We start from the raw sequence: 13,192 nt of genomic DNA, 5'->3' as shown, positions 1-13,192 counted from the left end.
GATAGTCGTTTCCCCCTCAGTCTTTTTGGGAGCTAAAAGCAAAGGAAATGACTAGTAATGGTAGGTGGTACATTCCGCCATGCATGAGGAGTACGTATGTAGATGTGCGACTGATACAATGTCATATCGTAGAAGTGGATAAACGTGGATATTGTGGAAATGATGACCGGAGTATGGGTAGTTAATGAGGTTGAAATCGCTGGGAATAAGATCCATGGCAATACGACGGAGTATCAAAAAGCCTCCAGCCGAACACCTTCAGAAAAGTAGTCCGCCTAAACGCATGTGGGCGAACATTGCCATGGATCAGCTCTGATTATAACACTCCCCTTGTTTTGAACGGACCGTCATAATTTCCGAAATGTTTCACAGTAATGTTCAAAGTTCACTGTTTCACCCCTTGGCAGGAAGTCAATAAGCATATGGCTCTTCCTGTCCCAGAATACCACGCACATCATTTTCCGCACCGACACAGTCTGTTTGAACTTCGTCCTAACTTGAGATGCACTGAAATGATAACGAATCGGCTGTTGCTCGATTTCTAGGGTAAAATGACCAACCCACTCCTCATCACCCGTGACGATCCTGTCGAAAAAATCGAAGCCGTCATCACGCTACCGTTGCAGAAATACCAAACCTGTCCTAAGCCAATAATTTTATTTTCGGAACCTACTTGGCATACGCTTGCTTCAACTGCAGGCGATTGGTAACAATGTCATGCAACAAGGATCGCGATTTTGAGGAAAGTCATCGCTGTTCTACTGACGAGACTGCCTTCACTGTACTTGTCCATCCTCTTCCAGCTTATTGCAGTATCATTAAAAGATATATTTGAAGCAAAACATTGAAAAAATTCAAAGAATGACAACTCCTTTTGTATTATTGCGCAATTGGGGAGAGACTGCCACGGATGTTACGAGATTTGGGGTGGCAATATAACGAAAGGTATTTTTCGTTTCAACCATCACGTTTCTTCTCTGAATAGGAAAATAATTTGTTGAGGCACACATTCATTGGGAGAAACGATCGTCGTAATAAAATAAGACGAATCAGAGCTCGCACGGAAAGATTTAAGTATTCGCTTTTCTTGCTCATTGTTCGAGAGTGGGACGGTACAGAAATAGTCGGATGTTAGTTCGATTAACCCCCTTCCAGGCACTCTGTAGGAAATGGAGAGTAGTCATGCAGATGTGCATTAAATGTGGATCTGTAATCGTAGATTACGGATCTCCACAATGCGCTGTCGCACCAGCTGCACAATGTTACCATTGATGAGGGGCGATTGCTCAAGGCTCTCTTCAGTATGGCCACTTGACTACCGTCGGAGAGCTGCGTACACTAGCGATGCAATATCTACTCGCTCGTGACCCTTCGCTGGTAAACCCAACACAGTTGATGATAAATTTCGATAAGCGCTATGTTTTGAGCACTGAATCTTCGACACTGAGCGAAACTCGCAGGCGGCGGGAAACAGAATCAGAGCCTCCATTTTGAACCCCTGCTGCAGATCACCTGGCAACGGCTTCTACTTGTCCGGCCATCATATGACTTACGTCAGAGGTCTGTCGACATGCGTATTATTCCCGATTAAATACTTTCACTTTTTTTAAATATAAGGACACTTAATTTTTGAGTGACCTTTGTAGTCTGATGAAAATGTTTCCGTTCAACCAACCGCAATATTATTCACTGTTCGTCAAAGGTTCCATTCCAAAAAGCGCAACCAGAAAGTTACGAAAGGGCTGCCTGACTGAGAATTACTAACGAAGAAGTTTCGGATATGTTTCTAGGTACAATGGGAGAAACAGAAAGGAGGATGCATTCGATGTGTCACGTAACAGAAGAATGTAAAAAATTGTGTAGGCAGATAAAAATGCAGGAAGAAGCTCTATTAAGTGTATGTAATACCGTTCTTTTTTCCCTTCCTGAAGAACAGAAGATGTGACAGTGTGGAAAAGAAACGTTGGTAGGAGTATCCAGGTATGAGTAGCTTGACTGGTCGGTGAACATGTCGACGATACTTACGCAGAATCATATGGGTAACAAGATGAATAATGGTCAATGAAGCCTTGTTACCCTTAAATAGACTAAGATTCGGAGACTTTGGAAGCAAATGACAGCGAAAGTCCAAATGTGCTTTGGGAACAACGCTTCGCTTGCTTTGGGGGTGCAGAAGACGGTCATCTTGCTTTGCTGACAAATCTAATACTAGTTGACGCACATATTACGCTTAATAAGTCCTGTGTCTGGTAATGTGAACATTATTCGCTCCATGTTATCACAGCCGCCAACCTCCTGTGAAATTAGGATGAGCCATGTATCTTTAGCCTAATGTTCGAGACGGTATATCTGCAAGAGTGCATCAAAACTGGATTAAAAATCAGATTGTCACCTGCCTCGTCTATCGTCAATTTGGCAAATTAATTACCCTAGACGAATGGTTTTAAGTAGTGGTTCCGCTATAGGCTAACGAAATCAGTTCTGCTGATATGCAAGTGTGGCTCCCGATAATTTGGTGGATCACAGTAATAGGTCATTCGTGATACAATGATCACAAACGGTCACTTTCAAATAAATATACAGCATTACGGTCCTAGTCTCGTTGCAAATCATCCATCTGTTTCTCCTAATTGATCCAAGGACGAACTTCGGATATAGTGGAAGCCAGTTACTTACTATAGCTACTAATGTGCCAGGAAATAATTATTCTTTTAACTAATATGGTAGTAATAGGTGTGTCCGGTACTGTTACAATGTTGTGCTTCGTAAAATGTTTGGGATATTTGTTTGTGTTACCCTTAATGTGTTGATTAGTATGCTGGCACACACCTTGTTGGTCGCTTATTGCCCTTGTTTCGATGAGCAACAATTGTAGCAGTGATGTGTCATTACACTAAATTTACACCAGTTGCTGTCTACTTAAGGACTACTCTAGTCATTATGACCATTAACAGTTACTCATAAATAAACATTAACTACTAGTTTCGATCACCACATCATTTTCAGTTTTCATAAAATTACTTACCACAATCTGCGTTTACTGAAGCAAGTATGTAACTGTGGAGCCGCCACAAGTCGCATTTACCTTTTTCTTTATTTTATATGTTTCACTCGTCCAGCGCGAGCATCTTCGGAATTTACGTAGCGCAGGTCTACAAGTTATTTGTAACGTATGCTCCAGAAATTGGGCCATTACGGAATGAGAGGAGTAGCTCACAACTGACTGACCTCTTACCTTAACAATAGACAGATGAAGGTCATTACCCACAGCGTTGAGAATGGCTGTGATGTGGGGTCTGAGTGGGGAACGGTCAAATGCGGGAGTATCCCAGGGATCAGTGTTGTGGCCACTCCTGTTCCTTATTTATATAAATTATATGCCTTATAGTATTACAGGTAGTTCTAAAATATTTCTTTTTGATGATGACATTAGCTTGGTGTTGAAGGATATTGTATGCAACATTGGCTCTGTTTCAAATAGTGCTGTTCACGACATAAGTTGATGGCTTGCAGAAAATAAACTAAAGCTAAATCACAGTAAGACTCAGTTTTTACAGTTTCTAACACACAATTTCACATAATGGGAATATGATTAGTGAAACTCAACAGTTTAGATTTCTAGTTGTTCACATCTATCACAACTATCGTGGAAAGCCCACATTCAGGATTTTGTTCAAAACTTAATGCTCTCATTTTATTATTTGGACGATACCTGAAGTAAGTGATCGTTTGACCCGTAAATTAGTCTACTTTGCTTATTTTCATTCGTTTATGTCGTGTATTATATTTCGGGTAAATGTTCTAAAAGGATATTTTTGGCTTAGAAGTGGGCAGTTTGGGCAATAAGTGGTGTAAGTTCGCAAACCTCTCGTCGACCCCTGTTCTCCGTTCTGGGAATTTTGACATTGGCCTCTCGAGATTTATATATATATATATATATATATATATATATATATATATATATATATATATATTCTTTACTGTCTTTTCTTGTTAACAATATCAGCTTATTCCCAAGAATTAGCTATTTTCACTCAGTTAATACTCAAACTGCATTTGTGCAGAAAGGTCCGCAGTATACTGCTGCATCCATTTCCAATAGCTACCACAAGAATTCAAAAATCTTAGCAGTAATCCAAGCACTCAAATCGAAACTGAAGAGTTTCCTCATGGATCACTCCTCCATTCAGTTGAGGAGTTCCTTGAAAAATTAAGGTGATTCTTATGTTATATTGCTGATTGCATTTACTTAAACTCATGGCTTTTCTTTTTTCGGTTCACAAACATTTTGATTTATCTGTTATTACTTTGATGTTGTTATTTCATGTGCTGACACGTTCCATGACTTTGGAGATTTGCTCCTCCATTTGGTCCTGCGGAACTAGACGTGTAAATAAAAATAAAATTAACATCTGACGGTGCTCGAGTGAAACATGTAAAATAATGAAAGAAAGAAAAGTTTCGTGCGAGCTGTGATGACTGTACAGTTTCAGTGATGTAGATCTGAGTGAATTTACTTGACGCCACAGTAAGAACATTACAGGCTGTTATAAGAAATTTCTGATGTCTTAAGACTGCATAAAACCAGTCAGAGGACTCATAACCCCCCCCCCCCCCCTCTCCCTTCAAACCTAAAAGAAAAGATGATATGGTGATAGAAACGGTTGTTGTTGTTGTGGTCTTCAGTCCTGAGACTGGTTTGATGCAGCTCTCCATGCTACTCTATCCTGTGCAAGCTTCTTCATCTCCCAGTACCTACTGCAGCATACATCCTTCTGAATCTGCTTAGTGTATTCATCTCTTGGTCTCCCTCTACGGTTTTTATTCTCCACGCTGCCCTCCAATACTAAACTGGTGATCCCTCGATGTCTCAGAACATGTCCTACCAACCGATCCCTTCTTCTAGTCAAGTTCTGCCACAAGCTCCTCTTCTCCCCAATTCTATTCAATATCTCCTCGTTAGTTGTGTGATCTACCTAACTAATCTTCAGCATTCTTCTGTAGCACCACATTTCGAAAGCTTCTATTCTCTTCTTGTCTAAACTATTTATCGTCCACGTTTCACTTCCATACATGTCTACACTCCATACAAGTACTTTCAGAAACGACTTCCTGACATTTAAATTTATACTCGACGTTAACAAATTTCTCTTCTTCAGAAACGATTTGCTTGCCATAGCCAGTCTACATTTGATATCCTCTCTACTTCGACCATATAGCAAAACTCTTTTACTACTTTAAGTGTCTCATTTCCTAATCGAATTCCCTCAGCATCACCCGACTTAATTCGACTACATTCCATTATCCTTGTTTTGCTTTTGTTGATGTTCATCTTATACCCTCCTTTTTATTTATCAGCAGCTGTTGGTGGTTGGAAAGTACGGCTATTTAAAAATACTTGTGACATACACAGCCAAGAAAATACAAGGTGAATAAAATATGCATGGATAACGTTTCATGCACACTAAGTTAGTCAAACCAACTTACAATTTCTATCCGTGGTTTAGGTAATGTAAGCTGAGTTGCCTGTCTTAAGGCGCATGAAATATTTTACGCTGTCAGTTTTATCTTGTCTCCCTTATATCTTGCAATTATAAAACTAGGAAGCACTACCTCATATAACCAGAAAAATCATGCAAATACATCTCTGACACAAAACTTTGGGCTGCATTGTGAATTAGTATACTGTGTGTCACTAGTTTTGGGTGCGGAGAAAGAATCGTAGACTGGTAGACCTACCGTAGTCTTCTTCGTAGATGATGGCGACCTTGGTCCAGTTGAGGAAGGCCATGAGGTCCTTGAAGGCGCGGTTCATGTGCTCCTGCGAGGGGTGCAGGTTGATGGAGAACTCCTTGAAGCTGGGCTCGAAGTCGAGACGCGCCTCGACGTGCGGAACGTCGAGTGCCTCGCAGATGGACTGTATGTGGGCGCCCAGCAGCGGGTCCGACGGCCCGAAGATGGCCTGCACGCCGTGCTCCAGCTGCTTGCAGGCTGCAACATAGGAGGGCAGCGCGGTGAGCGCACCGCCAGGTGTAGAGGTACACCTAGTCTACAATTTAGCCCGAAGACTGAACACATACTGAAACCAACACGTGTGAAATGAGGCCGTGCATTCGAATGAGAGCAAGAACACGTGCAGTACTTCAATGTATCTGGAACGAGATAACTGAAATAGAGTGAGTCTGAATGACCATGAATGAGCATCACATCATGGCATGGTTTCTACGAAGTACGCTAGTTGTTGGGGATGTAAGAGCAACCAATGGAGGCCCTCACGGCCAGTGCCTACTTCAGTTATAACTTCCGTGGTGAGAGTGTTCGAATCATAAAAAAAATCTCTAACGTTTCGTCCGGACCTGCGGGAGACATCTTCAGCGACGTCATTATCAAATTTGTCTCTGAAGATGTCTCCCGCAGAACGGACGAAACGTTAGTGAGTATATTTCCACGTTGACCATGGTTATTCAGACCGAAAGTCTTAAGTGAACTGTGGTCGCTCAGCCGCCGCATACGACTTACAGAGATTGGTCGAAACTCTTTTCAGTGACATCTTGTGTACATGATTGGATAATAGATTCTTCTACCGTTCTCAAGCGAGAGTCGAGAGAGAGAGAGAGAGAGAGAGAGAGAGAGTCGACAGAAGAAGTAAACAGAGGCAATATTTCATCAGTGTAAACATTTCCTGAAAGAGAACACCTGTATCCCTTACGTTAAATGTGCCCTGTTGCGTTGCAAACTTAAATGGCCGAACATGATTCTCGGCGAACCCGTATCCCGCCATCAACGTGTAACGCTATACGTGGAGACAAGACAAACTATCCCGTGAAAGTCTACGTATATTCAAAAACAAGCTTTAGATGAGGTATCTCGGAATGTACTGAGTCCTCCTATGTATAGCTCCCGTGCGGATCACAGAAATAAGATTAGACTATAAATACGAACATTTTGGGTTGGGCTTTATCGTGACTGTTATTGATATAGAATGAAATAACAAGTTTATTGTTACCAGCCACTGGTAACAGTAAAATTGTTCTTTCATTCGAAGATCAGACTAATTATACCGTTTATAAAGCCGTCTAAGCAGTCACCCTTCCGGCAGTTCACTCCGAATGGAACGGGAAGAATCCATAACGAACGATAAAAGGGGAAGTACTCTCCACCGTACACCTCACATTGGTTCTCAGGTTGGAGCCGTAGACACAGAAATATGTTTCCAGCACAATGGTTGGATTTTTTACCTAAAAAATATCTCACGGCTTAGAGATACAGACCAGCGACCATTATCATAATAATTTTACTGGCGTAATCAACCGATTAGTGACTACTCCAAATTGCCGGTTGGCAGAGAAGCATACTGCTACAAAGTGGAAGATGCTAAATATTGTTTCCTTCAGTGGAACAGAAACACTGGCACAGTCATATCTATTTATGGACATACTTACGAATTTGGAGCACCTTTGTCGAACTATTCAAGACGCCTTTCTGTTGAAGTTAACTGGACGACACCTAAAAAATTCTACTGCTATAATATATTCGACTCTACTTCCTTTGTACTTCTTTATTTTGAGCACACTTATCGAAATATTTTAGACATCATTCTATTGCAATTGACTGTACGATACCTCAAAAGCCCTGCTGCTATAATACATTCGAGATTACTTCCTTTTGTAAAGTTCTTCCTTTTTTACTGGAAATCGTATTGAACTACCAACAGCTGATATAAAACTGTTTGTTCTTTCTGGCAGCTTCTGTTGTTCAGTACTGACTTGCCATTTGAACTCTTGATGTTAGTACAGCTCTTTCCTGCAACGAGTTCTTTAATTTTGCTGTCTACAGCATGTATGTTTGCTGCCTCCTCTAACCATTCCAGCTTTGCCACTTTGCACTCTCTCTCAGTATTCTAATTTACACAATTTCGTTTCTATTTCCCTGAATCATTTGCTGCATTCTTATATTTTATCCTGTGGCTTATTTCTTCTCTCAGAGTTAACTCTTAATCATCTGTCGTGCTTCTTTCACCTACACTATGTGATCAAAAGTAAGTATCCGGACACCACTAAAAACATACGTTTTTCATATTGGGTGTATTGTGCTACCACCTACTGACAGGTACTCCATATCAGCGACCTCAGTAGCCATTAGACATCGTGGGAGAGTAGAATGGTGCCTTCCGCGGAACTCACAGACTTCGAACGTGGTCAGGTGATTGGATGTCACTTGTGTCATACGTCTGTACGCGAGATTTTCACACTCCTAAACATCCCTAGATCCACTGTTTCCCATGTGATAGTGAAGTGGAAACGTGGAGGGATACGTTCAGCACGAAAGCGTACAGGCCGACCTCGTCTGTTGACTGACAGATACCGCCGACAGTTGAAGAGGGTCGTAATGTGTAATATGCCGACATCTATCCAGACAATCATACAAGAATTCCAAACTGTATCAGAATCCACTGCAAGTACTATGACAGGCGGGAGGTGAGAAAACTTGGATTTTATTGTCGAGCGGCTGCTCACAAGCCACATATCACGCCGGGTAAATGCCAACCATGCCTCGCTTGGTGTAAGAAGCGTAAACATTGGACGATGGAACAGTGGAAAAACGATGTGTGGAGTGACAAATCACGGTACACAATGTGGCTATCCGATGGCGGAGTGTGGGTATGGCGAATGCTCGGTGAACTACATCTGCCAGCGTTTGTAGTACCAACAGTAAAATTCAGGGACGGTGCTGTTGCGGTGTGGTCGTGTTTTGTATGGAAGGGGCTTGCACCCTTTGGTGTTTTGCGTGGCACTATCACAGCACAGGGCTACATTGATGTTTTAAGCACCTTTTTGCTTTCCACTGTTGAAGCGCGATTCGTGGATGGCGATTGTATCTTTCAACAGAATCGAGCATCTGTTCATAATGCACACCCTGTGTCGGAGTGGTTACGCGACAATAACATTCATGTAATTGACTGACTGCACAGACTTATGACCTGAATCCTATAAAGAACCTTTGGGCTGTTTTGGAACGGCGGCTTCGTATCAGGCCTCACTGACTGACATCGATACCTCTCCTCAGTGCAGCACACCGTGAAGAATGGGCTGCCATTCCCCAAGAAACATTCCAGCAACTGATTGAACGTGTGCCTGCGAGAGTGGAAGCTGTCATCACGGCTAAGGGTGGGTCAACACGATATTGAATTCCAGCATTACCGATGAAGGGCGCTACGAACTTTTAAATCATTTTCAGCCGGGTGTCCGGATGCTTTTGATCACATAATGTACTTCTGTCAGTTGTTGGCTAAAGCTCCGTATGAAACTCTCATCAATCTTAGATTCTTTGGACAATTCGACCTTGCATCTTCTTAGTTTCCTACCACTTTAAAATGAGCCGTGTTACGTAAATGGCATGTCGATGTGCACTTCTGCAACTCAAAGTAGTGGTAGCTACGTTATACACAAATTGCAAATTGTTTATTATGTAGCTCCCGTTACTTTGAGCTGCAAAACTGTATTGCGATATCCTATTTACATAACAGGGCTCATTTTAGAGAGGTAAGAAGTTAAGGAGATGGCATGTTGACGTATTCATAGAAGCTATGGTTGTCACAACAATTTTCGTAGTTTGACAAAACGTTTGGAGATACGTTTTGTCGAAAATGTCCCTAACAATTAAAACCAGGTTCTCTGTTAAGTAAAAGAGTAGTAGGTTATTATGTATAGCTCGATATTTGGATGTGGATACAGTTGGTGTTTCCGTTATAAAGTCAAAGAAGCTATGGCTGGCAGTATCGAGTACTTGGTATTCCACACAGCCCTCTTTGACTGTACGAAAAAAATGGTTCAAATGGTTCTGAGCACTATGGGACTCAACATCTTAGGTCATAAGTCCCCTAGAACTTAGAACTACTTAAACCTAACTAACCTAAGGACATCACACACACCCATGCCCGAGGCAGGATTCGAACCTGCGACCGTAGCGGTCCCGCGGTTCCGGACTGCAGCGCCAGAACCGCACGGCCACCGCGGCCGGCTTGACTGTACGATTTGTGACTTACGCTAATAGATAAATGTGAAACGACTTATCTCTGCTACATAAACAAATAATAATAAATACCTGACATTGTCAGCTGGAGAGCGATCGTGAACTCAGTGTAAAGAAAGCTGCATAGATGAAGTTTTTATTGCCTCGACCGCAGGTAGATACCAACTGGATTACCAGTTTCGGCAGGTCGGAGCTGCCATCTTCAGATTCTCAGTGTACAACTTACGAAATCATGCCGTTGTAATGGACTCATGATGAAAAGAGCGTAAAACACTAAAAAATGTAACTGATTTTGCATGGCTATACATAGTCATAAGGTGTGGCACATCAAGAAGCGCCGCATGTGTCTGACCTGACTGCCGGCTACGTACTTAGCAATCTCAGGGTTGTATTTTGTGTCCAGAACATCTTTTTCCAAATGTTTATCACTACTGTATCTGCATTTTTACAAACCTATTCCAATTTTCCCGACTATTCCATATAAAACTAACTACAGCCTCTTTAGGTGGTAAGTTTTATAAATTTTTAGTAACAGGAGTACACATACTGCTACTTATTGCCAAAGAGTTGACGTTTATGATCAAGTATGTCTGATAGCTAAGAATGAATTTAATTTGGAGAAACAGCTACGGAAGTAGATCGTATTCCACATCTCCGAACTAATTAGTTTGGCATTACATTTTAGTGGCAGTGTATGGGTAAATGGTAAACGTTTACGAGTATTAGGATATCTAAATTTGATTATCGATGATGTTTAATATACCGGGTGATCAAAAGGTCAGTATAAATTTGAAAACTGAATAAATCACGGAATAATGTAGATAGAGAGGTACAAACTGACGCACATGCTTGGAATGATATCGGGTTTTATTAGAACCAAAAAAATACAAACGTTCAAAAAATGTCCGACAAATGGCGCTTCATCTGATCAGAATAGCAATAATTAGCATAAGAAAGTAAGACAAAGCAAAGATGATGTTCTTTACAGGAAATGCTCAATATGTACACCATCATTCCTCAACAATAGCTGTAGTCGAGGAATAATGTTGTAAACAGCACTGTAAAGCATGTCCGGAGTTATGGTGAGGCATTGGCGTCGGATGTTGTCTTTAAACATCCCTAGAGATGTCGGTCGATCACGATACACTTGCGACTTCAGGTAACCCCAAAGCCAATAATCGCACGGACTGAGGTCTGGGGACCTGGAGGGCCAAGCATGACGAAAGTGGGGGCTGAGCACACGATCATCACCAAATGACTCGCCCAAGAGATCTTTCACGCATCTAGTAATATGGGGTGTTTTTTTTGGTTCTAAAACCCATATCATTCCAAGCATGTGTGTCAATTTTTACCTCTCTATCTACATTATTCTGTGGTTTATTGAGTTTTCAAATTTATATTTACTTTTTGATCACCTGGTTGTTCACGAAGAGACACAGGGCGTGATCATCGTAGCCATTGAGCTGTTGACAAAAAATGGAACGCAGCAGTGAATTAACCTCTTTCTTCTTGAAAACCTTCCTTCTCAGTTTAACAAGTCGACAAGTGGCTTTTTAACACTACCGGAGAAAATGCACGGCCCGGCCGGGTTTCGTGTCGGCGTAGCGACCGCGCAGCTCCCCGGAAGAGGCGAAAATCTCTTGAGACGGCGTAATTCGATTATCGAGTGGAAGCTGCAAAGAACGGCGCGTGAACGAGGCGGATCTCCAGCGCTGGAGGGTTGGCGACGCCTGGAGGGAGGCGGCGGCGCCGCAGGTGATTGCATTCCCCCGTGACGCGAATGCCACGGATTCCCCTCGCCTCTGCCGCCTGACAGGGCTACCAACGTTCACTCAGCGCCACTTGTCGCTCGCGAAAAGACTCCCTGCTGCCGGTCGACGTCTTCACTGGTTCATCAGTTGCTGCACGTGTAATTCTAGTTCAAAATAGTTCAAATGGCTCTGAGCACTATGGGACTTAACATCTATGGTCATCAGTCCCCTAGGACTTTAACTACTTAAACCTAACTAACCTAAGGACATCACACAACACCCAGTCATCACGAGGCAGAGAATGTAATTCTAGAAAAACTACCTCTTTCACCTTAATTACAAATTATAAGTGCGGAGATTCAGAAAAGGGAAATGTTGATACCTCATGAAGAGTCATATCAATTGATCCCTGTTTTATTCACGTTGTGCCATACACTTCTTTCTTCCCAAAGTTCGATTCAGTACCTCCAGGTTTGTTGTTAGATTTAACCAAATCTTCAGCATTCTTCTGTAACACCAAATTTCAAAAATTTCTGTTCTCTTCTTGACTAAGCCACTTATTGCCCAAGTTTCAATACCGTACAAAATTATATTCCAGACAATGTCGTCTGAAAAGCCTCCCTAGCATTTAAAATTACAGGGTGGCGCACGAAATGTGTTACCATTTTGTTTTTGAATATAAACTTTATTGTCAGTACAATCTGAAAGGAACATATACTACAATGAAGAGCCGTCCATGGAGATTTGTTCTAACTCAGCACATGCTCAATATGTCCACCATTCCGTTTCCTAACTTCCTTCAAACGAACACTGAAGCTAGTGATTACCCTACGGCACATGTCTTCCGTAATTTCACTGCAAGCTTGAAGAATAAGTCTCCTGAGCTCCATAAATTTCCACAGCTTCTTGCTACTGCCTTGCCCTTCAACGCGCAGTGGTTCATGCAAGATGGAGCAAGGCCACATACTGAAAACACTGTGTTGCAGTTTTTACACGAGCTTTTCGACATGCGGATCGTTTCCCTCACGTTTCCAGGTCGCTTCAATGACGGACAAAATTAGCCCCCCAAATAGTCCAGACCTCAATCCATGTGACTTGTTTCTTTGGGGGTACCTAAAGGAAAAAATTTTCCCGAAACGTCCACGTGATTTAATGGAGCTCAGAAGACTTATTCTTCAAGCTTGCAGTGAAATTACGGAAGACATGTGCCGTAGGGTAATCACTAACTAAGGTGTTCGTTATAAGGAAGTTAGGAAACGAAATGGGGCCGGCCGGAGTGACCGAGCGGTTCTAGGCGCTACAGTCTGAAACCGCGTGACCGCTAAGGTCGCAGGTTCGAATCCTGTCTTGGGCATGGATGTGTGTGATGTCCTTAGGTTAGTTAGGCTTAACTAGTTCTAAGTTCTAGG

General features: G+C 42.1%; 1 protein-coding gene across 1 annotated transcript in view; it reads right to left on the bottom strand.

The window, feature by feature from the left end:
* Positions 1-13,192, bottom strand: part of LOC124597840 (glutamate receptor ionotropic, kainate 2) — a 1,390,744-nt gene that overhangs the window by 749,629 nt on the left and 627,923 nt on the right. The window contains exon 4 of the mRNA XM_047135964.1: positions 5,740-5,991. Coding sequence (XP_046991920.1) covers positions 5,740-5,991 — 252 coding nt within the window. The remainder of the gene's footprint in view (positions 1-5,739; positions 5,992-13,192) is intronic.

The sequence above is a fragment of the Schistocerca americana genome, chromosome 1, assembly GCF_021461395.2.
Source record: "Schistocerca americana isolate TAMUIC-IGC-003095 chromosome 1, iqSchAmer2.1, whole genome shotgun sequence".
In the NCBI taxonomy this organism is placed as follows: domain Eukaryota; kingdom Metazoa; phylum Arthropoda; class Insecta; order Orthoptera; family Acrididae; genus Schistocerca; species Schistocerca americana.
Note: the sequence above shows the minus strand (reverse complement) of the source record. Positions and strands in the feature narration are given on the sequence as shown.